The sequence below is a fragment of the Sminthopsis crassicaudata genome, chromosome 3, assembly GCF_048593235.1.
Source record: "Sminthopsis crassicaudata isolate SCR6 chromosome 3, ASM4859323v1, whole genome shotgun sequence".
NCBI lineage: Eukaryota > Metazoa > Chordata > Mammalia > Dasyuromorphia > Dasyuridae > Sminthopsis > Sminthopsis crassicaudata.
The window spans coordinates 394,775,582-394,802,777 of NC_133619.1; the positions used below are offsets into that span (position 1 = coordinate 394,775,582).

At 36.1% G+C, this 27,196-nt stretch overlaps 1 protein-coding gene across 1 annotated transcript in view; it reads right to left on the reverse strand.

Annotated features, from left to right (window-relative positions):
* Positions 1-1,446: 1,446 nt before the first annotated feature.
* Positions 1,447-27,196, reverse strand: part of FXYD6 (FXYD domain containing ion transport regulator 6) — a 55,957-nt gene continuing 30,207 nt past the window's right edge. Inside the window, exons 2-8 of the mRNA XM_074302222.1 lie at positions 15,891-15,956; positions 15,325-15,363; positions 15,096-15,170; positions 6,472-6,508; positions 4,846-4,895; positions 4,371-4,423; positions 1,447-2,903 (exon numbers count right to left, since the gene is read on the reverse strand). Coding sequence (XP_074158323.1) covers positions 4,395-4,423; positions 4,846-4,895; positions 6,472-6,508; positions 15,096-15,170; positions 15,325-15,363; positions 15,891-15,948 — 288 coding nt within the window. The 5' untranslated portion in view covers positions 15,949-15,956 and the 3' untranslated portion in view covers positions 1,447-2,903; positions 4,371-4,394. The remainder of the gene's footprint in view (positions 2,904-4,370; positions 4,424-4,845; positions 4,896-6,471; positions 6,509-15,095; positions 15,171-15,324; positions 15,364-15,890; positions 15,957-27,196) is intronic.

Here is a 27,196-nt window from a genome sequence, read left to right on the forward strand (position 1 = left end):
GAAGAAAAAGAAACACTGGATTAGCTAAAACTAGATTTTAGAAACAGTTTAAATATCAAGGTAAAAATCCTAAATCTAGAAAATATGTTCCATTATATTTCATTATAATTCATGTTAACTATTATTTTTATATTTATTATCTTTTTCCTTGTTATACACATGCATTAATTTTTAAATATACATTTCTTTATGAAATGTTGAGAGAGAAAAATCAGAACAAAAGGGAAAAACAATGAGAGGAAAAAAGAAAAATAAAGTGAACATGGCATGTGTTGCTTTATATTCATCCTCCATAGTTTTCTCTCTACATACAGATAACATTTTCTATCCAAAGTGGGATTGCCTTGGATCACTGAACTGCTGAGAAGAACCAAGTATTTCATAGTTGATCATAACACCATTTTGCTATTGCTGTGTACACTGTATTCCTGGTGCTATTTGTTTCCCTCAGCACACGATAACTGTTACTACTGAAGAGGACGTTGACATTGCTTCTCCCTCACCAGAACATCTAGATTCCACCTATTTTGAAACCTGCCCCCAAGTGTAGTTCACATCTCTGTTGTCCAAAAGAACATCCTGAAGGCCTTTATTAAATACCTTGATGAAACACAAATATACTATGGTCATATTATTTCCCCTATGACAGATGAATAACCCTACCTAAAAAATAATGAGATTCTTCAAGTATAACCCGACTTAAATGAATGCATGCTGGCTTTTAATGTCCAATTCTCTTTCAAAATGGTCATAACCTATCCTCTTAATAGCATTTCTAAAATTTTGTCATAAATTGGAAGGCAGGTTTATCCACTTATAGTCTGAAGAATCTTCTTAATCTTTTTGAAGTATTTGTCCAATTCCAGGTCACACACCACACCTTTCTTAATAGAGGCTCAGTAATCACATTTATTAAAGTCTTTCTGATTGGCCCTTTAATCAAAACATTCCCCGATACATGAACAACTTCTACAAAAATAAATACAAATAAATAAGTCTGAGAGCCTCTAGGATAGAAATGATATTTTATTTATTTATTTATTTATTTTTGCTTTAGGATAATCTAGATCACAATACAGAATACGATAGTCTTTGATCACAGCAATACAGTTTGCTCAATTTCCACAAGAACACAATGGTGATAGGCAGATTGGGGCCTTTTTTTTTTTTTCCATTCATATTACAACACTCAAGACCTCATCATTTTTGATGCACATTTGGGCAAAAAGGACTAGATTTGTGAGAAGACAAAATAAACAGCCACATCATGCAATCTCCACCTAAGTAAGCTACCATCACCACCAACATTCTGAGTAGAAGAGGCAGTGTGCACCGCAAGCACAGAAGGGCTGAAACTGAGAAAAAGGCATAGGGAGATTCCTTGATTAATGTCAACGTGATTAATAAGATTCATTCTCTCTCTTTCTCTCTCTCTCTCTCTCTCTCTCTCTCTCTCTCTCTCTCTCTCTCTCTCTCTCTCTCTCTCTCTCTCTTTTCTCTTCTCTTCTCTTCTCTTCTCTTCTCTTCTCCTTTCCACCACCTCTGAACCCCACACTTTCTCTTTCCCCAACTTTAGCTTCCACTGTAGTGCTGCTCACTTATACCAGAAAAAATGACAATAGGGGATAGATAAACTCTACAAGTTGAGACCAAACACCCCCACCAAACCATAATAAGCAATTCCTACCACCACCCCCCATTTCATACTAACGTACAGTTGTTCAGAGTTCAGCTGTCACCAGGAAAAGGAAATTAAGGTCCTAAGAGCAAGATTTGGATTTGGGAACAATGTTAGGCTTCAGAAATATTGGGGCTATTGCTAAGATTCTGAAAATCAAGATGAGACTATCCATACAATCTCAAAACCTCCACTTTGATTGGGGTAGAGGATAAGGGTCAACAAATGTTACTATGAAACTCTGGCTTTCCTCAGCTTGGGAGATGGTAAATGTAGGACCATGATAGGGGTTGCTATCAAGAAAAAGGTCAGAAATAAAGGCCAGACCCTTGATGGCTTCAAGGAAAGTTGATTTTGATTCAAAATAGAAAGGAAAACTCTCCAATAATTAAAACAATCCAATAATGTCACAACCTGCTTTGAACAGTTGCCAGCTTCCTGTCTCTCAAAGTGCACATGCAGGAGTTAGATGTCAAGACTACTGTAGGAGGAATTATTGCACTATTTGAGGAGTTGGTTAGATGGCATCTCAGTATCCATGACTCTAAGAAAGAGCCAAGTGCTACTCTTCTTCCCATAGAAGCGAAAGCTGCAGCTCTAAGTTGCCTTGGGCTCATAAGGAGTGTGTAAGTATCCTCAGACCAAGCTGAAGGGCAGAATACGGAACCATTACAGGTGGGGAAGAATCATGAGATGAAAGGCTACAACTAAGATCATTGCATATAACATCAATGTTGCCATCCTCTGGGAGATTCAAAGTAGTCAGAAATGTATACCTTGCCCTTCCTTATCCATACAAATCAAGGGAAAGAACTGCTTGTCTCCTTGGGAAACAGCAGCCTTCTCTGAGCGGGGATGGGGTGGGGGGCGGGAAGAGTGTAGATAGGAAGAAGAGACCATGGTGGTGGATGGATTTTCCAACTCCTGACCTTGGGAAAGTTAATCCAAGTTTTACTAGGGACACAATATCATCCACAAACATAGAGTCACAAAGATCATATTGACCAATCACACACATACACATCACACAAGTCATACAGGACAACGGGAACAAGAATTAGTTTGTCTGGTGAAGTCATGAACCACTTTTGGAGGAAATGGATTAGAATGTACACATGACTTCTTGACTTTTCCTGGGAATGCTTTTGCTGCTGTGGCTTCCAGGTTTTTCAAGCATCACTGTTGGCATCTATGGGATTGCGCAGTGATCTTTAGGGATTAGTGGCTGTGAAAAGAGAGGAGAAAAAATACTTCTTTTGATCTAATAGTATGTATAGTAAGAGCACAGAGGTGGTACAATGAATAGAGTACTAAGTAGAGTCAGGAAGTCAGGAAAAATCATATTCGTGAGTTCAAATATGGCCTCACATTTTCTAGCTGACCCATTGTTAAGTCACTTAACCCTGTTTACCTCAGTTTCCTCATCTGTAAAGTAAGCTGAGGGACAAAATGGTAAGCCATTCTTTGCCAAGAAATCCTCACATAGGGTTATATAAAGAATTCAACACAACCAAAAAATTATAAATAGCAGCACATGATATTGTACTTTTAGGTTTGTAAAGCACTTTATATGTGGTATATGCATTGATCATGTGGAAGAAAGTAGGTCCCAGGGGACTAGATCTCCTCACCTGGAACCTACTTTCCTCCACACTATCACTATACATATTTAACCTACATCAGATTGCTTGCTGTCTTGGAGAGTAGGGAGGTAAGAGAGGGAGGCAGAAAAAATTTGGAACACAACGTTTTATGAAAATTAATGATGAAAACTATATATGTATTTAGAGAATAAAATACTATTTTAAAAAGAGATCATATGCAAGTCTGTGTTGAGAGGAAAAGTTTGTTTGATGGTACTGTGGAGCAAAATTATGACTTTTATACTAATTATAGATCTGAAATCATTCAACTTTTCTGGGCTTCAGTTTTCATATCTATGAAATGGCCAATTTTGTGGAATAGAGGGGAGACAATGGATATTAGTTTTAAATAGGTGACTGTTGATAACCATATGGCATTTTGATTATAATAAAATCTGATTTACTTAATATCATAACAGTAGAAATTGTCACGTATGCAACTCTGTATCATATACATGAAGGACAAATTGTTGTATGATAGACATTATTTATATTTTACCAAGGAAGAAATTGAGGCATAGGGAAGCAAAAGAATTTGTCCTGTGGTTAGTATAAGAGACAGGGCTCAAATCCAGATCTCCTGTTCAGTATTCTTCCAGTTACTTCTGAAATGTCCCTAAGAATCCACTCAAAGTGCTTTCTGTATCTTCAAAGAAAGGTTGTTTTCAGTACAGCTTCAATATTAGGTGTTTATTGCATTCAAATATGCAATTCTTCAAAAGTTTCAAAAAATGACAAATATATAGAATCACTACCAACTCCTCATTAACAAAATTTTGGATTATTTAGAGTCTCCTACTTGTACAGGGCCAGAGAATTAACTGCAGTCACACATTTCAGCACTCAGTGTTTGGCAATAGTTAGCCTTTCCTCTCAGACTCAGAATTCCCTCAGGAGAAGACCAGCTCTAGTTCTACTCTCTGCTCCCATTGCCTTCCCCCAACTCTCTCAGATATCAGTATAAGACTGTCTCTCTCTAGAGGTTTACTTTGACATCCCCTGACTAGCTGCCATCACAAACTGGGAGAGGAGGTAGGTAAAGGGCTCACCTTTTTGTCTGATGGCTGCACACCTCAGTTCTCCACTTTCTGTGGTTCTGTGGCTGAAAAGAAAAAAGCATAAAGCATAACACAGAACAGTCTAACCAGCAGGGAGGCACTGCCAGACTATATGACTGTCTAACTAAGGGAGATTTACTTTTGCTTTCAGTGGTGGGAAGAAGACAGGAGAGAGCAAAAGTAACTTGCCAGAGGTGCTGCTGGTGACCTGTGGAGATACAAACTAGCTCTAAAGAGGGCCTCCCTGTCCCACCTCCACACACACACACACACACACACACACACACACACACACACACACACACACACACACATCTCCCAGTGACTTACTATATACAAAACTCCTGGGGATAATTTTTTTGGGGGGAGAGGAGATTTTATTTTTATATGTTCTTCATTTTCTTTTTTAAACCACTTTTCTACATCCCCTTAACCCCACTGTGACCAGATAACTGTCAAAAGTTACCATTTGAGGTGATCAGGTTCTCCACCTGGGCTTCCTCATCCCCAGGAGTTCTGAAAGAGAAGACATAACATTGGTCCATGGTTCTCAGAGAATCCCTTCTTTAAACTATAGATCTTCCCACAACCGTGGGAGAAGATTAGAGATACATTAGAGTAGAGTACATTGGGATACTGAGAAGAAGCCAACAGAAACTGTTGGAACAGACACAGACATTATTCAAATGTCCATTTCTCAAAGACCATGGAACATATCTTATCAAAAACTTTCATAATCAGTCAGTCAACAGATATTTATTCAACACTTAAAACATGTAAGGCATTTTTGAGGCACAAAATAATAGACAGTTCTTGTCATCGTATGGGCCTCTCTTTTATGGCTGTTTTCTATGAAAAAAATCAAGATTAATTATTACCTTCATCTTATATTGGTTTTTATTTCATTGATTTCTACTATATTAATTTTATAACTGGATCCAGCTGGCTTCAGCTCAATTTAAGAATCCAGCTACTGAGCTATAGCTTAAAGTTAGTTTAAAAGAAAGATTGTTCTTTCTCATGCTGGTAACCCCCTAGAATACTTCATAGATATCCATTTGTTTAGCCTCTCAAAATCACCATCTACAAAAGATAAATTGTCTGTCCTTCCCTGTTTTTATATACTTAAGAGAGGTTTTAATTTCCAAGTAGACAGCAAGTCTATTAGTTGTAATGCCCTAGCAAAGATCACAAGATAGAGATGAGCCCCATAAGGCAATTAACATTCCTTAATAGTTAAGAGAGGGGAGTGATTAGTCTTATCTAACCCAGCTCACCTTTCTCAGTATAGATAATCATAATAATGTTTCTGCTCCAGTCCTATAACCTATCATCTCTTCTCCACTTCTCACAAAACCCTTTCTTTGTCTTCTGGGGTTGCTGACTTTACTAAAGTCAGAGTAACCCACTTTATTCACAATTATATCTACCATTGTTAATGAACTCAGGATCTATATCTTCAGTCTCTCTTTATTACATTTACTCACATACTCCTAAGGGAATTTCTCACCTTGTACAATCTGCCCCTCCTAACTAGTCCCATTTTCTTTAGACACATCCATCTCCATTCTATACCCATCATTTTTCCTGGCATAGATACCTGACAATTGCCCTGCTTCTATATGCATAAGGTTTACAATACCAGGATTTGATAGCTCACCCACTGGGTCCTTCTTTGGCTGATTTGAAAACTTACTCTGTCTAAGGAAGAGGAAGAAACACGGTTCTTTGAAAGGGTTTCCCAGGCACCTTAGAACTCAAGGCAGCCAATGCTCCTGAATATTGGTGATATTCCTCTAAGAAAGGACCCCAAACCAAAGAGAAGGGAGATTGGCAAAAAAACAGAGATAGACAATTTTTAAAACCCATTCCATTCTCTGTAAATTGAATTGTCCTATGTGCACTTCAAGATAGCAGATCTTACTTCTCACAAATTAAATGAAGATGAAGTACTATCCTCTCACCATCTTCACTACAAAAACTTCAGCCCACTTCCTGCCTCTGTCACTGATTTAGAAAAGTAGAAATACTTGGGATCAAACTGACTATCACAAGTTTTCCCCTAATCATTTCAGATTTCACCATGCATTACCTGGGCTTCTGATTGAAGCTGCACTTGCATCTCCGACCTAAGAGGAAAATGACAAAAAAAAAATCCAGTCATCAGAGTCTCAGACTGTAGTAGATGAGACTCCCAATGTATTTTGCCCTCAGGACCCCAATTGTTCTGGGTTGTGGGTATTATATTCAAGAAAAGAAATTATCAAGCTGAAGTAAATCTATTGGCGGAACAACCAAGAGAGTAACAGAACTTAAAGCCATGAGCATAAATGGAAGAAATCAAGATTTTTAACTTTGAGAAGAATTAAGGGAGACATTTTAACTTTTTTCAAGTATTTTAAGCAAAGCTTCTTATGCCCCATCTGGGATCACATAACTGAATGTGGGGGTCACAAAAAATTTGGCAATAGTAAAAGATTTTTTAATATTCTATGTCCTGCAGTATCAAATATTCTACCAAGATTTAATTCTTTATGTAAAAGTAAAAAAGTATCTTATTAATATGTAAAATTGCTTTTATTTTTAATTATAAAATTATATGTTTACATATATATTATATATGGAGTTGAGTAAAAATGTCTCTGGCATAAAGGGGATGCAAATAGAAAAAGTTGAAGAAGCCTTGATTTAAAAGACTGTCATATGCTTGTGATGAAGAGAGTTATCTGCATCCAGAGAGAGGACTGTGGGGTCTAAATGTGAATTATGACATAGTTTTTTACCTTTTTTATTGTTGTTGCTTGTTTTTTTTCTTTCTCGTTTTTCTCCCTTTTGACATGATTTTTCTTGGGCAACATGATAAATGTGTAAATATGTTTAGAAGAATTGCACATTTTTTGTACAAAAATGTCTGTGGCAGTCCATTTTATAGTGGCAAGAAACTGGAAACTGAGTAGATGACCATCAGTTTGGATAATGGCTGAATAAGTTATGGTACATGAATGTTAGGGAATATTATTGTTCTATAAGAAACAATCAGCAGGATGATTTCAGAAAGGCCTGGAGAGACTTACATGAGCTGATGCAAAGTGAAATGAGCAGAACCAGGAGATCATTGTACATGGCAACAACAAGATTATGCAATGGTCAATTCTGATGGAAGTGTTTCTTTTCAACAATGAGGTGATTCAGGCCAGTTCCAATGGACTTGTGACAGAGAGAGCCATCTATACCTAGAGAGAAGTCTGTGGGAACTGAGTGTGGTTCACAACATAACATTTTTAATCTTTTTATTGTTTGCTTGCATTTTATTTTCTTATGTTTTTGTTTTTGTTTTGTTTTTACTTTTTGATTTGCTTTTTCTTGTGAAACAAGATAATTGTGTGAATATGTAGCCTACATTGGATTTAACATAAATTTTTACCCTGCTTACCATAGATTACATGCCATCTAGGGGAGGGATTTGGGGAAAGAAGGAGGAATTGGAACACAAGGTTTTTCAAGGGTCAATATTGAAAAATTATTCTTGCATATATTTTGAAAATAAAAAACTTCAATTAAAGAAAAAAGACTTGCACATGTTTAACCTATATTGTATTACTTGCTATCTAGGGGAGGGGGCAGAGGAAGGAAGGAGAGAGAAAAATTTGAAACATAAGGGTAAATGTTGAAAATTATCTTTGCATGTATTCTGAATAAAAAGCTATTTTTAAAAAATGAAGATAGGCAAGGCAAAAATAAATAAATGATTGTCATTTAGAAGAGAAATTAGATTTACTATGCTTTGGCCCTAGGAGTCATGGATAGAAGTTACAAATTTCAAATGTAAAAGAAGAACCCAAACTTGCTAACATTTAAAGCTGTCTAAAAATGTTATGTCATCTTAGAAGGCAGTGAGTTTCCCTAGTGGCTTTCAAACAGAGTTTGAATGGTCATTAATATATCAAAAAGATGATTCCTGTTCAGGTATGTGTTGGATTAAATGGCTTCTGGAGTCCCTTACAACTCCATGATTCTGATTTTATTGTTTTGGCTTTAGCTCATAAAATTATGTAAAGTTAAAACTGGGAAGCACTTAAGAGATCCCCTAGTATAATTCCATTTATATTCAAGGAAATTAATGCCCTGAAAGAAAAAGTGATTTGTACTATGGAACAAAACTAGTTTACATCAGAGTTAGGACTAGAACCTAGACTTAACTCTCTGGCTCTATAATCTTTCCATTACAATATTATTGTTCTACTGGGACACTGATACATTGTTGGTGGAATTGTGAATATATCCAGCCATTCTGGAGAACAATTTGGAACTATGCTCAAAAAGTTATCAAACTGCACATACCCTTTAATCCAGCAGTGTTGCTACTGGGCTTATATCCCAAAGAGAGCTTAAAGAAAGGGACCTGTATGTGCCAGAATGTTTGTGGCAGCTCTTTTGTAGTAGCTAGAAACTGGAAAATGAATGGATGTCCATCAATTGGAGAATGGTTGGGTAAATTACGGTACATGAATGTTATGGAATATTATTGTTCTGTAAGAAATGACCAGCAGGATGAATACAGAGAGGCTTGGAGAGACTTACATCAACTGATGCTGAGTGAAATGAGCAGGACCAGAAGATCATTATATACTTCAACAACAATACTATGTTTTCAACAATGAGATGAACCAAATCAGTTCCAACAGAGTAGTAATGAACTGAACCAGCTACACCCAGCAAAAGGACTCTGGGAGATGATTATGAACCACTACACAGAATTCCCAATCCCTCTATTTTTCTCTGCCTGCATTTTGGATTTCCTTCACAGGTTAATTGCACACTATTTCAAAGTCCAATTTTTTTTGTACAGCAAAACAACTGTATGGACATGTATACATGTATTGTATTTAACTTATACTTTAACATATTTAACATGTATTGGTCAACCTGCCATCTGGGGGAGGGGGTGGCAGGAAGGAGGGAAAAAGTTGGAACAAAAAGGTTTTGCAATTGTCAATGCTGAAAAAATTACCCATGCATATATCTGGTAAATAAAAAGCTATAATAAAAAGGAAAGAAAGAAAGGGTGATCTCTAATAAGAGGAGGAATATTACTCTTAGTCTGATTTGCTAGAAGATATGAACCTGGAGGTAGTTGGTTTGGATAGTGCAAAGCAGAGGTGAAATGTGAAATAGCTACTTAATAGTTCTATAAGCTGTTTCATGTTTTAATGTTAAATTCCAAATACTCAAGAAAGTAAAATAAGTTATTCTATTATAAGTTTTTGTGTTGCATGGTTGAGTCTTTTGTGTATAGTAGGTTTTTTGGGGGTTTTTTGTTTGTTTGTTTGTTTGTTTTTTTGTGCAGAAGAGATAAAGAGCTGTTCCATACCTGATTTATATTATATATTGAATTACTTTCTATTCTTTCCTTTGAAATAATCTTAAAAGACATAAATCAAAATTAAGGGTTAGTCATTTTTCCCCTGGACCACTAGGGATTGAGATTCAAAGAGATGCAACAAAAACTCTCTTTGGAAATGGCTTCACCAGGATTGAACTTAATCCATAATTGAGAGTTGCCTCTTAAGTAGAATGGTAAGTAATATAGTAGCAAGGACATATTGTTAGATCGACATTAGAAAGAAAATTGAAATGATACATCATATCTGTGGAAGAAGATGAAATAGATAAGTTTTATGAAGAGCTTGACATAATACTCCAAATCAAAGCAACACACAAATTGTTACTTGTTGACTTCAGTATAAATATTGACAGAAGAGAGAATGGTAAAAATCATGTTGAAAACTATACTTTCAGATTAAAGAGCAAATGAAATCAAATACCTATAGACCACCTAAAAACTCACATAAATAAAAAGGAAATTCTTGTGAATACATGTCTTCCCAATACTGAAGTCAAACTAGTTAATTGTTAAATTAAATCAAATTAGTTAATTATTATGTCATGGTTACACTCAGTCATCAGAGTTGAAGAGTTAGAAATGAATGTCCAAATTTCTAGAGAGAAAGCATAGTTGGGGAGAAGGTCATGTGAAAGGGATTTAGGGAAAGAAGAGTCTGTGGTTCCCTCTTTGCAGAGGGAATAGGAAATACTTTATATTCTGCCAGGCACAATTGATATATCCATTGTATTTGGTGAGTGATTTTTTTTTTCATTCTCTCCATAAAATAAATATTCAAGTCTCAAAAAGAAAAAAAAAACAATGTTATTGTTCTATAAGAAATGATGATCAGGCTGATTTTAGAAAAAGCCTGGAAAGACTTACATGAACTGATGCTAAGTGAAGTGAGCAGAACCAAGAGAACATTATATACTGTAACAATAAGATTATGTGATTATTCAACTGTGATGGATAAGATTCTTTTTAACAATGAGGTGATTCAAGAAAATTCCAATAGATCTGGGATGGAAAGAGCCATCCACATCCAGAGAGAGGACTATGGAGACTGAATGTGGATCGCATAGTATTTTCACCTTTTTGTTGCTGTTTACTTGGGTTTTTCCTTTTTTTCTCATTCTTGCACAGCATGACAAATATGGAAATATATTTAGAAGATCTGTACATGTTTAACTTATATCAGTTTGCTTGCTGTCTTAGGAGCAGGGAAGAGAGAGAGAAAAATTTAGAATACAAGGTTGTGCAAAGTGAATGCTGGAAACTATCTTTGCATGTATTTGGACAAATAAAATACTATTAATATATATGCTATTTTTAATATTAAGAAAAGGTTCATTTATTCCTTCAAAATATATTATTTCCATTACAACATACATTCTTCTCTCAAACACTTAAGAATAGTACTTTTGAGGCCATGGGTACAGATAGGTTTTGTCCTCTTCTAAACTATTAACTTTCTCCTGTTCCATCCCATCCATATCTTGTTTACTATCTCATACAGATATGCCATTGTCTGTTATGGGAAATAAAGCAGGAGAAACTATGTATGTCTTAGTACAAACTACTCCCACTCTTAGGGGAAAAAAAAAAAAACAAGTAATAGCACATGTTGTATTGCTTTAGTTCACCTGGTTTTGGTTTTCTCAATCCTTATTCATTCCATCCTAACCCATTTAAGTGCACTCGCCATTTAAAGTTCAGACAACAAAATATACTGGAAAGGTATTTTTATTTTTTATTTTCATTTTTCAGGTTAGTGCTGATTAGTCACCTTATTGAACAAGTTATTTTTAACTTATAGAATCAAGGATTTAGAGTTGTAAGAGCAAATGAAGGGCTTTCCACTTCAAGCCCTTTATACAAGTAGACATGTATCACACAGGTTGCTAGGGTAGTGCTGGGATTTGAGCCTTGAACTGATGCTACAGCTAGTGCTCACTATGCCACACCATTCTGGGTCACTTAATCTTTTTTCCTACATCTATAAAATTAAATGATTTGATTAGAAGATCTCTAAGATTATTTCTTATAACCTTATATTCTAAATCCTGTGATCTAGCCAATACATATGTAGTCAGTACCTAAATATGCTAGACACCAAATACTGACACTACAGTTGGGAAGACAAGATCAAAGATGGTAATGGTGATAATGAATATTTATATAAGGTTTTAGGTTTTACAGTACTTTTCATACATATCAGCACATGAAAAGATAAATAAGAGTGCATGATAAAGCAACCTGGGAGCCAAGAAGTTATTTCAAGGAGACTGAATCCATAAAGAATTGGCCTCCCATTCAGGAAGATCTAACTTCAGGTTCTGCCTTTGACCATACAGTGCAGCCTAAGCCAGTCATTCAGGCAACTTTTTTTAATAAAGCTTTTTATCTTCAAAACATATGCAGGGATAATTTGACAACACTGACCCTTGCATAGCCTTCTGTTTCAGATTATCTCCTCTTTTCCCCCAACCCCTCCCCTAGGTGGCAAGTAATCCAATATACATTAAACATGTTACAATATATGTTAAATCCAATATGTAAAAACATATTTATACAATTCTCTTGCTGCACAAGAAAAATCAGATAAAAAAAAAAACAAAAAAAGAAAGTAAACAAGTAAGAAAACAAAATGCAAGTGAACAACAACAAAAAGAATAAGAATGTTATGCTGCGATCCACATTCAGTTCCCACAGTTCTCTCTCTGGGTATGGATGGCTCTCTTCATCACAAGAGGACTGGCACTGGCCTGAATCACCTCATTGTTGAAAAGAACCACGTCTGTCAGAATTGATCATCATATAATATTGATATTGCCATGTACAATGCTCTCCTGGTTCAGCTAATTTCACTCAGCATCAGTTCATGTAAGTCCTTCCAAGCCTCTCTGAAATCATCCTGCTGACTGTTTCTTATAGAACAATCATATTCCATAACATTTACAGATAACTTATTCAGCCATTCTCCAACTGATGGGCATCCACTCAGTTTCCAGTTTCTTGCCACTATGAAAAGGCTATAAAGCAACTTTCCAAAGAATAATCACAGAAAGGTGCTGATCTGCATTGACAATGGGTGTCTTGCTGGGCATTCCCTATCCCCATGAACTCACAGGTCTAATCCTAAACCAGAGTAGGTACTGCGATTTCATTATGGTAGAAATTCCCAGATGAGGAAATACTTTCTCTGCAATTTATAATATTTGAATTGCAAAGAGCAGTAAGAGTTTAATTGACCTGATAAAGCTTATATGTATCAAAGGAAGATCTTGAACCTAGATACCAATTTCAAATAAAAACAGGAGCTACTAAATCATACATAAGGATTCCTGCTGGTCAGGTATTGACTTAAAAACTCACATATTAACATTATCCATGTTAATTTTTTATAAATTTTAATTATTTTGTTAAATATTTCCTAATGACATTTTAATCCAGTTCAAATCCAGTGTGTTACAAAGCTGCCTGTATGAGACCTCTGTTCTACAGTAGGGCTTCTTAAAATTTTTCCACATGGGACCCCTTTTTGCCCAAGAAATTTTTATGTGACCCCAGGCATATAGGTATAGAAAATAGGTATAGAAATCAAACATTTACTGATAATAAAGCATAAAGAAATTTATTTTAAAACAATTCTTTGGCATACATATAATTTTACAACTTCTTAAAGATGAAAGCAAATTTGCATGCTAATGAAATGGATGTGCTTGTTTATTTTACATAATGTAAAAAACATATTGGAAATTAAAATTGATATATTTTTAAAATATGCATTAATGTAAAATAATAAATCTATTACATACTAATATAAGTGATATATATTTCATAAAAATAACTATACTTACATAAATACATATAAAATAACTACTTTCCAAAACAAACAAAAAAATTCAATTGACATTGTTTTGCATATTTTTGCAAATCTCTAATGTATGCCTTGTTAAAAGGTAGCAAGATTCTCATATCTGTTCCTACAGTCAATCTGCTGCCATCTGTTATTTGGGTTGAGGTATATGAAGAAAATCTGGCCTCACAAGGACATGCAGTTGAAAAAGGGAGGAATATTTTATTTTGGTTCAGTCAATTCAATCATGGCTGATTCCTCATGGTTCCTTTTGGGGTTTTCTTGGCAAACTTATGGGAAAAGTGTGTGATGTCCTTCTCCAATTTATTTTATAGGTGAGGAAACTGAGACAAATAGGATTAAGGGACTTGCCCAGAATCACACAGCCAGTGAGGATCTGAAGCCAGATTTGAATTCAGGAAGATGTCTTTCTGATTCAGCACTTTATCTACTGCACAACTTCACTGCTCATATCACATATGAGTATCCTTTTTTTCCCTATGTTCCTGAGATTAATGCAGTACAGATTCACTTTACAAGTTATTTAACTCAGAGCAGCTTTTTGTCATTTAGTGTTTTCTCAATTAATGAATGCTAACAAAAAAGTGTTTCCACATGTAGCTATGTAACTTTTTAAATGTTTAACAGACTCCTCCATACTCCAAAGAGTTTGGGAACCACTGATCTAGACCATTAAAACAAGAGGAGTTTAGAAGAAGGAGAAACCTCTGGGAGTGGTGATCAGGGAAGGCTTCACAAGAGTCAAATTTGAGCTAGGCCTTGAGCTATGAGTAGGATTTAAAGTGACATAAAGACATTCCAATTATAGGAGGAAACAAGTTCTAATGTTACAATAATAATAATAGCAATAACAATAACAAATTACAGTTAATAGGCCACTGGATTTGCTGCTAGAAATTCTGCCCCAGACATTTACTAGCCATCTATCCTGGGCAAAACACTTTGCTTTTCTCAGTCTCAGTTTCCTCATTTATAAAATGAGGATGAAAAATAATAGCTCTTGCTTTATAATGTTATTGTGAGGGTAAAAAGTACTTTACAAACTTTAAAGGGATATATAAGTGTTAATTATAATAATAGTTGAAATTTGTACAGCATTTTAAAGTCTGCAAAGTACTTTACAAATATTATTTCACTTTATCCTATAAGCTGTGTGAAATATGATCTACAGGCATTGTCATCTCTATTTTATGGATAAAAATATATAAGATCAGAGAGCTAAGGGATTTATTTGCCTGTAGTCACAAAGATAGTTAGTGTTATAGGAAGGAACCTGAGTTCTTAACTGCAAGTCTAATATTCTCCAGAACAGTACAGAGCTTCTCTAAGAGGGATCTGGTCCTACTCACCCATCCAAGGGAACAATTGAGCCCTGAGTTCTAAAAAGGTACCCATTATGGGGCTGGGAGGGGTGGGATTTTATTTTCTCTCTTTCCCTTTTATCACTTACTCAGGATAAGGAGGATCCCAACTGAAAAAAGGACCACAGCAAACACCAAGCCTCCAATCCTCAAACTCTGGTAATCTGCAAAGGAAGCAGCCAAATAGGAATGAAAGGGGAAGGTGAGAAATACAGGCAGGCATTTCCCACTCAACCTTCAGGTTATTCACCAAACTACCAAAAAAAACCTTCCCCCAAACTCTTCTTAAAGCCCCTTACCACTCCAAAGAATGCTCACCATAATGAAAAGGATCTTGTTCTTTCTTCTGATCAGCAGCTGGTAAAATAATACAAGCAAAATCATGAGGAAGGGAGAATAACAATTCATTTATATTTTATGGTTATACAGCATTTTCACAGAAATTACCTCATGGCAACCCTGTGCTGTAAATAGGAAAAGGTATCTCTATTTCATAGTCATTTGGATTATTTGCATTGGAAAAAATCTCAGAGTTTTCATCTACTCCAGGGGTTCTTAACCTTTTTTGTGTTATAGAAAAATATACCCTCCCTTCTTTCCTCCATTCCTTCCTTCCTCCCTCCCTTCCTTCTTTTTTCTCTAACTTGCCCAGGGATACAATACTTAATAAGTATTAAATCTCTGAAGGAGAAATAGAGGGAAGGAGAGAGAAATTGACCAGTCCTGAGCTTCATCATAGAAGCTGTATCTGATTCCCAGCCCCTGCTCAGGGGGTAAGTACCCAGGCTATATATGGCAGCATCCAGCTTTGCAGGCAACTCTGGGGCACACAAGAGCTACAGGCTCTTCCCTTGTCCACCCAGGTCCCAGGAGAGTCCACTTACCACTGGCTAAAACCAAAGGAACCAATAGGCTACATAGAAAGGTCAGCACCATCTCCATGGTGGTATCTGGAGAAAGAGGAAAGAAAAGAAGTGACTCCAATCTAAAGACTCCTCAGACTAATCATCAGCAGAGCTAGGATAAAAATAAGGCATGATCTTGCCTTCAAGGAGTTTACAATCCAATTGGAGACTTAGAATATTCACATATGAAAAAAAGAACAGACTTCTGGCCAAGATGGCGGCGTGGAGGCAGAGAGCTGCTTGAGCTCTGTGTTTTCTCTCAGGACTTACTTCATGAGAAGCCTCAGAGTTAATGCTTGACTGGAAAAAAACCCACAAATAATCACCAACAAAAGACATCCTTGAAATTCACCAGAGAAGGTCTGTGTTTGCTCAGGGAAGGGTCGAACAGACTGGGCACAGATTGAGGGGAGGCAAGGCAGAGAGAGACAGGCAGCTCACACTGCTCAGACCAGAGGGGGGAGGAGTACGATCTCTGCCATTTCTGCAAAAAGACTTTTACCCCAGTGTGGATACTCCGTCTTGGCAGCAAGCCAGGAGCAGCAAAGAGGGTGTAAACATCAGAGGTGAGGATTAAAACCCCAGAAAGCTAGTCTCTCTCGGAACCTGACTACCCCCACCAGGACTGACTCAGCACTTTCTCAGAGCCTCAGAGCACAGACTCTGTGTAGCCATCGCTGCTGCCCTACCCCCAGTCTGTAGAGGAAGCCCATTAACACCATCCAGCTCCATCCCCCCAAAAAACAGAGCAATTGTTTCTCTTGTCAATTTGTTTTCTTCAACTCCCGCTCTGACAAAATGAACAAAAAATTCAAAAGGGCTCTAACCATTGACAGCTTCTGTATAGAAAGAGAGCAGACTTCAAATACTGAGGAGACTAAAAATAGACTGTCCCCAGAGGAATCCCCTAAGGGATATGAGCTGCTCCTCAATACAAAAGAATCTCATAGAGGAAATCAAAAAGGCTCTCAAAAGAGAGCTAGAAGAGAAATGGGAAAAGGAAAGGGAAGCTTGGCAAGAGAGCCTGTAGAGGTCATCCAGACTGGATAAAGAGATCAAATCATTGAGAAATAAAATTAGTGAATTAAGAAAAGGCAAACAACTCCAAGGAAAACAGGATTAGTGAGCTGGATAAAGAAATCAGCTCTCTAAAAAAATAAAATGGATAAAATGGAAAAAAATTCCATAGAAGATAAAAACACAATTGGACAATTAAAAAGAGATATAAAAAAGTGAGTGAAGAAAATACATCATTGAAAATTAGACTCGAACAATTAGAAATGAATGACTCAAGGAGAAACCAAGAGGTAGTCAAGCAAAACCAGAGAAATGAAACAATTGAAAAGAATGTCAAGTGCCTTATTAGAAAGACAACAGACCTGGAAAACAGATCCAGGAGAGACAATTTAAGAATAATTGGACTCCCTGAAAAATGTGAGGAAAAAAAAGAGTTTGGACACTATTTTCGAGGAAATTATCAAAGAGAACTGCCCAGACATTTTGGAAACAGAGGGTAAAATAGACATTGAAAAAATTCATCGGTCACCTACTGAAAGGGACCCTAAAATCAAAACGCCAAGAAATATAGTGGCCAAGTTCAAGAACCATCAGACAAAGGAAAAAATACTGGAAGCTGCTAGAAAAAAGCAATTTAGATATGGAGGAGCCACAATAAGGATAACCCAGGATCTAGCAGCGTCCACATTAAAAGAACGAAGGGCCTGGAACATGATATTCCAAAAGGCTAAGGAACTTGGTATGCAGCCAAGAATAACTTACCCAGCAAGAATGAGCATGGTTTTCCAGGGAAGAAGATGGACATTTAATGAAATAAATGAATTCCATCTATTTTTGAAGAAAAAACCAGACCTACAGAAAATGTTTGATCTTCAAATACAGAACTCAAGAGATTTCTAAAAAGGTAAAAAGAAATCTTGAGAACTATACTTTTGCCATATGTAAAGAATGTATGTATAATTTGTCCTAGAAACTGGAGGTGGAAAGGAAATTATATCATAAAAAAGTGTAAAGTGGTGGTGCTACATCTCATGAAGAAGCAAAGGTAACCTATTATATCTGAGAGAAAGAAAGGAGGGAGATGAGCATAGTGTGTATTAATAGACATATTCGATTTATGGTGAAACTTCTTCCAATTCATTGAAAAGTGAGAGGAAAGGAGTAAGCTAAGGGGAAGGGAATACAGAAATTGTGAGGAAAAGGGGTAAAATAAGGGGAGGTACTTTAAGGTGAGGGAGTGATACTAAAAAGGGAGGGCTGTGAAAAGCAAGTGGTGTTCACAAGTTTAATACTGGGTAGGGGGGTAAGAGGGAAGGAAAAGGGAAAAGCATAAGCAGGGGTTAATAGGATGGCAAGCAATATAGAATTAGTCATTCTAACCATAAATGTGAATGGGGCAAACTGCCTCATAAAGAGGAAGCAGTTAGTAGACTGGATTAAAACTCAGAATCCTACTATATGTTGTTTACAGGAAACACACCTGAAATAGGGTAATACATTCAAACTAAAAGTAAAAGGGTGGAGCAGAATCTACTATGCTTCAGGCAAAGCCAAAAAAGCAGGGGGAGCCATCCTCATCTCAGATCAAGCAAAAACAAAATTGATCTAATTAAAAGAGATAAGGAAGGGCATTATATCCTGCTAAAGGGTAGCATCAATAATGAAGCAGTATCAATATTAAACATATATGCACCAAGTGGTGCAGCATCTAAATTCTTAAAAGAGAAATTAAGAGAACTGCAAAAAGAAATAGACAGCTAAACTATAAGAGTGGGAGATCTCAACCTTGCACTCTCAGAATTAGATAAATCAAACCACAAAATAAATAAGAAAGAAGTCAAAGAAGTAAATAGAAAACTAGAAAATTTTGATATGATAGATCTTTGGCGAAAGCTAAATGGAGACAGAAAGGAGTACACTTTCTTCTCAGCAGTTCATGGAACCTAATACAAAAATTGATCATATACTAGGACATAAAAACCTCAAAATCAAATGTAGTAAGGCAGAAATAGTAAATGCATCCTTTTCAGACCACAATGCAATCAAAATTACATTTAATAAAAAGCCAGGGGAAAATAGACCAAAAAATAATTGGAAACTAAATAACCTTATACTAAAGAATGATTGGGTAAAACAGCAAATCATAGACATAATTAATAACTTCACCCAAGAAAATGACAATAATGAGACATCATACCAAAATGTGTGGGATACAGCCAAAGCAGTAAAAAGGGGAAGTTTTCTATCTTTACAGGCCTACTTGCATAAAATAGAGAAAGAGAGGGCCAACGAATTGGGCTTACAACTAAAATTGCTAGAAAAGGAACAAATTAAAAACCCCCAAACAAACACAAAACTTGAAATTCAAAAAATAAAAGGTGAGGGGGCGGAGCCAAGATGGTGTAGAAAATACATGCCACTGTGTAAGCTCCTTTCTTCCCTCACAACCAACTAGATTTAATCAGCCTCAGAAATAGCGTTGGACTGATAGAATCCACAAGGACTGGAAACATGACTTCCAAGCTGAAGAGAATCTGGAGTTTCAGCAGGAAAGGTCAGCTCCCAGGGGAGGAAGAAGAGAGGCCAGCGCAGACAGTTGGCTAGTGGCACACTGCGCCAGTTGCGCTGGGGAGGGCTCTGGGATCAGAGAATCCACTGAAATAAAAGAATCTGGCACAGGCTGTTACCTCTTCTCTGCTTATAAAACAGCAGTTAAGAAGAGAAATCTAAGCCACTTTAAAATTTAAAACCAGATTGGATCATCCTGGATCCCAGGGGTGACTCAGCAGATCTCAGCACTGGGGGTGTGGCCAACATAGGCAATCCAGGCTTTTACCTCGGGGTAGTTAAGAGATTGAAGAGTGGGCGGGGCAGTAACTCATAGTGCCTGGCTCGGCTGGAGGAGGTGGAACGGAGGTCCCAGAGAAGCAGAACCTTTGAAATAGGGACCGCAGTTTCTGGCAGACACTTCCAGTTTGAGTGCAGGGGCTTTTCATGTCACCTGCTGCAGACATCCACGTCCCACTGGGACGCATAGGCTAGACTTTGAGTCGCCTTTACTGTTCAGTCTCGAACCTCAGGGAAGCCGCTAAAACACAGCGCCCTCAAGGCACAGCTGTGCTAGTCACCTCTGAGGCACTTCCAGGGAGGGCGTGGGGAACTCTCTCCCAGAGCTCTCTCTTAGCTCAGGCGCAGGGGCCGCTGCATCCATCCAGTCTGGGAGGAAGCTGGTAAAGAAATAAATAAATAATTTCCTACCCCAGGGACAGACCCCAAAAGATTTTTTAAGTATGAGCAAGAAGCCCAAAAAAAACATAGATTCCTTCTACACAGAGAAAGAGCGGGTATCCAACCCTGAGGAAGTTAACAGCAGAGAGTCAGCAGATAACCTAAAGGGGAACGATTCCTGCCCCCCATCACATAACTTTCTCCTTGAAGAGACTATTAAAAAGTGAAGAGAGGAGTTTGAAGAAAAATGGGGAAAGGAAAGAGAAGCTATGAAATTGGAGTTGGAAAAAATAAAGAATTCACAAGAGATGCAGGGAAACAAAATTAGTGAATTAGAAAAGGTAAAAAAATCACAGGAAAGTAGGATTTCTGAACTGGAGAAGATAAAAATGTCTCAAGAAAATAGGATTTCTGAATTGGAGAAGATAAAAAAGTCCCAAGAAAATAGGGATTTCTGAATTGGAAAAAGAAAATAATTCTCAAAAAAAAAATTAGGGAAATGGAAAAAAATTCAATAGAGCAAAATAACTCATTTAAAAATGAAATTGGGCATTTACAAAAAGAACTAAAAACAGTGAATGAAGAAAATAACTCCTTAAAAGTCAGGTTGGAACAAATAGAAAGGAATGATTCATTGAGAACCCAAGAATCAGTCAAACAAAACAAAAAAAAAAAATAAGAAGCTGGAGAACAAAGTCAAATACTTACTGGGAAAATCTATAGACCTGGAAAATAGATCTAGGAGAGATAATCTGCAGATATATTGGACTTCCCGAAAACTATGACCAAAAAAAGAGCCTAGATTCTATTTTACAGGAAATTATCAAAGAAAACTGTCCAGAGATAATAGAAACAGAGGGGAAAGTAGATGTTGAAAGAATTCATCGAACTCCTTCTGAAATAGACCCTAAAAAAAGAACACCATGGAATATTGTGGCTAAGCTGCAGAATTACCACACAAAGGAGAAAATCCTGCAAGCAGCTAGAAAAAAACAATTTAAATACCAAGGTGCCACAATAAGGGTCACACAAGATCTGGCTGCCTCCACATTAAAAGATAGAAGGGCCTGGAACCTGATATTCTGAAAGGCAAAAGATCAAGGATTGCAACCAAGAATAAACTACCCAGCTAAGTTTAGCATCTTTTTCCATGGAAGAAGATGGTCATTCAATGAAATAGAGGAATTCCATATGTTTCTAAGAAAAAAACCAGACTTAAACAAAAAATTTGATCTACATCCACAAGACTGAAGAGAAACAGAAAAAGGTACACAGAAACCTTGAGAACTATATCTCTGTTGTGGGTATATAGAAAGTACGCGTGGATAATTTGATTTTACTGATATAAAAAAAGGAGGGGGTGTAGTAAAGAGAAGGGGATAGTATCAGAAAAAGGGGAGGGAGTGATAAAAAGTGGGAAACTATATCCTAGGAAGAGGCATAGAAAATACACCATATCTGAGGGAATTTAGAGAGAGGGAGAATCATTGTGTAAATCTTACTCTCATTAGAAGAGGCTCAAAGAGTAAATAATTGTCATATTTGTTTTTCAGAGAATTCTCTCTCACCTCATTAAAAGGGGGGAGAGGAAAAGGGAAAAGGAAAAGGAGAATAAGGGAAGGGACGTGGAGGGAGGGGGGAGGGATACTAAAAAAAAAAGGGAGGGCTACACGTCACAAGGGGGGTCTATAAATTGACTATTGGAGAAGGGTACATGGGCGTCAAGGGAAAAAGCATAATCTGGGGATAATATGATGGCAGGAAATACAGAATTAGTCATTTCAACTGTAAATGTGAATGGGATGAATGCTCCCATCAAATGGAGATGGATAGCAGACTGGATCAAACATCAGAACCCTACAATATGTTGTTTACAGGAAACACACTTAAAGCAGGGAGATACATATAGAGTAAAGGTAAAAGGTTGGAGCAGAATCTATTATGCTTCAGGTAAAGCCAAAAAAGCAGGGGTAGCTATCCTTATCTCAGATCAAGCAAAAGCGAAAGTTGATCTAATTAAAAGAGATAAGGAAGGAAACTATATCCTGCTGAAAGGTAGCATAAATAATGAAGCCATATCGATACTAAACATATATGCACCAAGTGGTATAGCATCTAACTTTCTAAAGGAAAAGTTAAGAGAGTTGCAAGAAGAAATAGAGAGTAAAACTATAATAGTGGGAGATCTCAACCTTGCACTCCCAGATTTAGACAAATCAAACCACAAAACAAACAAGAAAGAAATTTAAAAAGTAAACAGAACATTAGAAAAACTAGGTATGATAGACCTTTGGAGAAAACTGAATGGCAATAGAAAGGAATATACTTTCTTCTCAGCAGTTCATGGATCCTATACAAAAATTGACCATATATTAGGACATAAAGATCTCAAAATTAAATGTAGGAAGGCAGAAATAATAAATGCCTTCTTCTCAGACCACAATGCAATAAAAGCTACATTCAGTAAAAAGTTAGGGATAAATAGACCAAAAAGTAATTGGAAACTGAATAATCTCATCTTAAAGAATGACTGGGTGAAAGAGCAAATTATAGAAACAATTAATAATTTCACCCAAGATAATGACAATGATGAGACATCATACCAAAATCTGTGGGATGCAGCTAAAGCAGTAATAAGGGGAAATTTTATATCTTTAGAGGCTTATTTGAAGAAAATAGAGAAAGAGAAGATTAACAAATTGGGCTTACAACTTAAAAGGCTAGAAAAAGACCAAATTAAAAACCTCCAACCAAAAATTAAACTTGAAATACAAAAATTAAAAGGAGAAATCAATAATATTGAAAGTAAAAAAACTATTGAATTAATAAATAAAACCAAGAGTTGGTTTTATGAAAAAGCCAATAAAATAGATAAACCTTTGGTAAATCTGATCAGAAAAATGAAAGAGGAAAATCAAATTGTTAGTCTTACAAATGAAAAGGGGGATCTTTCCACCAATGAAGAGGAAATTAGAGAAATAATAAGGAGTTACTTTGCCCAACTTTATGCCAATAAATTTGATAACTTAAGTAAAATGGATGGCTTCCTCCAAAAATATAGGCTTCCTAGATTAACAAAGGAGGAAATAAATTGCTTAAATAGTCCCATTTCAGAAAAAGAAATAGAACAAGCTATTAATCAACTCCCCAGGAAAAAATCCCCTGGACCAGATGGATTTACATGTGAATTCTACCAAACATTTAAAGAACACTTAGCCCCAATGCTATATAAATTATTTTTAAAAATAGGGAATGAAGGAGTCCTACCAAACTCCTTTTATGACACAGACATGGTACTGATACCTAAACCAGGTAGAGTGAAAACTGAGAAAGAAAATTATAGACCAATTTCCTTAATGAATATTGATGCTAAAATCTTAAATAAGATATTAGCAAAAAGACTTCAGAAAATCATCCCCAGGATAATACACTATGATCAAGTAGGATTCATACCAGGAATGCAGGGCTGGTTTAATATTAGGAAAACTATTAGTATAATTGACCATATTAATAATCAAATTAATAAAAACCATATGATCATCTCAATAGATGCAGAAAAAGCATTTGATAAAATCCAACATCCGTTCCTACTAAAAACTCTTGAGAGTATAGGAATAAATGGATTATTCCTTAGAATAATCAGGAGCATATATTTAAAACCGGCAGTAAGCATAATATGCAATAGAAATAAACTGCAACCTTTCCCAGTAAGATCAGGAGTGAAACAAGGTTGCCCACTATCACCATTACTATTCAATATAGTACTAGAAACGCTAGCCTCGGCAATAAGAGCCGAGAAAGAGATTCAAGGAATTAGAGTAGGAAATGAGGAAATCAAACTATCACTCTTTGCACATGACATGATGGTATACTTAGAGAACCCCAAAGACTCTGCTAAAAAACTATTAGAAATAATTCAGAATTTTAGCAAAGTGGCAGGATACAAAATAAATGCACATAAATCCTCAGCATTCTTATATGTCACCAACAAAATGCAACAGCAAGAGATACAAAGAGAAATTCCATTCCAAACAAATGTTGAGAGTATAAAGTATTTGGGAATCCATCTACCAAAGAATAGTCAGGAATTATATGAGAAAAATTACAAAACACTTGCCACAAAAATAAAGTCAGATTTAAATAATTGGAAAGATATTCAGTGCTCTTGGATAGGCCGAGCGAACATAATAAAGATGACAATACTCCCCAAACTAATCTGTCTATTTGGTGCTATACCAATCAGACTCCCAAGACACTATTTTAATGACCTAGAAAAAATAACAACAAAATTCATATGGAAGAATAAAAGCTCGAGAATTGCAAGGGAACTAATGAAAAAAAAAAGTCAGAGGAAGGTGGTCTAAGTGTACCTGATCTAAAGCTATATTATATAGCAGCAGTCACCAAAACCATTTGGTACTGGCTAAGAAATAGAACGGTAGATCAGTGGAACAGATTAGATACAAAGGACAAAAAAGGGTACATCTATAGCAATCTAATCTTTGACAAACCCAAAGATACCAACATTAGGGACAAAAATTCATTATTCGGAAGAAACTGTTGGAAAAACTGGAAATTAGTATGGCAGAAATTAGATATGGATCCACACTTAACATCATATACCAAGATAAGATCAAAATGGGTCCATGATTTAGGCATAAAGAATGAGATCATAAATAGATTAGAGGAACAGAGGATAGTCTACCTCTCAGACCTGTGGAGGAGGAAGGAATTTATGACCAGAGGAGAATTAGAGATCATTATTGATCACAAAATAGAAGATTTTGATTACATCAAACTAAAATGTTTCTGTACAAACAATACTAATGCAAACAAGATTAGAAGGGAAGTAACAAATTGGGAAAATATTTTTAAAAGTAAAGGTTCTGACAAAGGTCTCATTTCCAAAATATATACAGAACTGACCCTGATTTATAGGAAACCAAACCATTCTCCAATTGATAAATGGTCAAGGGATATGAACAGACAATTCTCAGTGATGAAATTGAAACTATTTCCACTCATATGAAAGAGTGTTCCAAATCACTACTGATCAGAGAAATGCAAATTAAGACAACTCTGAGATACCACCACACACCTGTCAGATTGGCTAAGATGACAGGAACAAATAATGATGAATGTTGGAGGGGATGTGGGAAAACTGGGACACTGATACATTGTTGGTGAAATTGTGAAAGAATCCAGCCATTCTGGAGAGCAATTTGGAACTATGCCCAAAAAGTTGTCAAACTGTGCATACCCTTTGACCCAGCATTGCTGTTATTGGGATTATATCCCAAAGAAATACTAAAGAGTGGAAAGGGACCTGTATGTGCCAAAATGTTTGTGGCAGCTCTTTTTGTTGTAGCTAGAAACTGGAAGTTGAATGGATGTCTATCAATTGGAGAATGGTTGGGTAAATTGTGGTATATGAAGGTTATGGAATATTATTGTTCTGTAAGAAATGACCAGCAGGAGGAATACAGAGAGGCTTGGAGAGACTTAAATCAACTGTTGCTGAGTGAAATGGGCAGAACCAGAAGATCACTATACACTTCAACAATACTGTATGAGGATGTATTCTGATGGAAGTGGAAATCTTCAACATAAAGAAGAGCCAACTCACTTCCAGTTGATCAATGATGGACAGAAATAACTATACTCAGAGAAGGAACACTGGGAAGCTAATGTAAATTGTTAGCACTATTTTCTATCTACCCAGGTTACTTATACCTTCGGAAGCTAATAATTAATGTGCAACAAGAAAATGGTATTTACACACATATATTGTATCTAGGTTATATTGTAACACATGTAAAATGTATGGGATTACCTGCCATCAGGGGGAGGGAGTGGAGGGAGGGAGGGGATAATTTGGAAAAATGAATAAAAAAAAAATAAAAGGTCAGATTAATAAAATTGAAAGTAAAAAAACTATTGAATTAAATAATAATACTAAGAGTTGGTTCTATGAAAAAAACAACAAAATAGACAAACCCTTAGTAAACCTGATTAAAAAAGGAAAGAGAAAAAGCAAATTGTTAGTCTTGTAAATGAAAAGGGAGAACTCACCACTAATGAGGAGGAAATTAGAACAATAGTTAGGAGCTACTTTGCTCAACTTTATGCCAATCAATTTGATAACTTAAATGAAATGGAAGAATACCTTCAAAAATATAGCTTTCCCAGATTAATAGAGGAAGAAGTAAGTAGTCTAAATAGTCCCATCTCAGAAAAAGAAATAGAACAAGCTATTAACCAACTTCCTAAGAAAAAATCCCCAGGACCAGATGGATTTACAGGTGAATTCTACCAAACATTTAAAGAACAACTAACTCCAATGCTATATAAACTATTTGAAAAAATAGGGATTGAAGGAGTCCTACCAAATTCCTTTTATGACACAGACATGGTACTGATACCTAAACCAGGTAGATCAAAAACTGAGAAAGAAAACTATAGACCAATTTCCTTAATGAATATTGATGCTAAAATCTTAAATAAGATATTATCAAAAAGACTTCAGAAAATCATCCCCAGGATAATACCAGGATAATATGACCAAGTGGGATTTATACCAGTAATGCAGGACTGATTTAATATTAGGAAAACTATTAGTATAATTGACCATATTAATAATCAAATTAATAAAAACCATATGATCATCTCAATAGATGCAGAAAAAGAATTTGATAAAATCCAACATCCATTTTTACTAAAAACGCTTGAGAGTATAGGAATAAATGGAATATTCCTTAAAATAATAACGAGCATATATTTAAAACCTTCAGTAAACATCATATGTAATGGCGATAAACTAGAACCTTTTCCTGTAAGATCAGGAGTGAAACAAGGCTGCCCACTATCACCATTACTATTCAATATAGTACTAGAAACTCTAGTTTCTCGGCAATAAGTCTCGGCAATAAGAGCCGAGAAAGAGATTCAAGGAATTAGAGTAGGAAATGAGGAAATCAAATTATCACTCTTTGCACATGACATGATGGTATACTTAGAGAACCCCAAAGACTCTGCTAAAA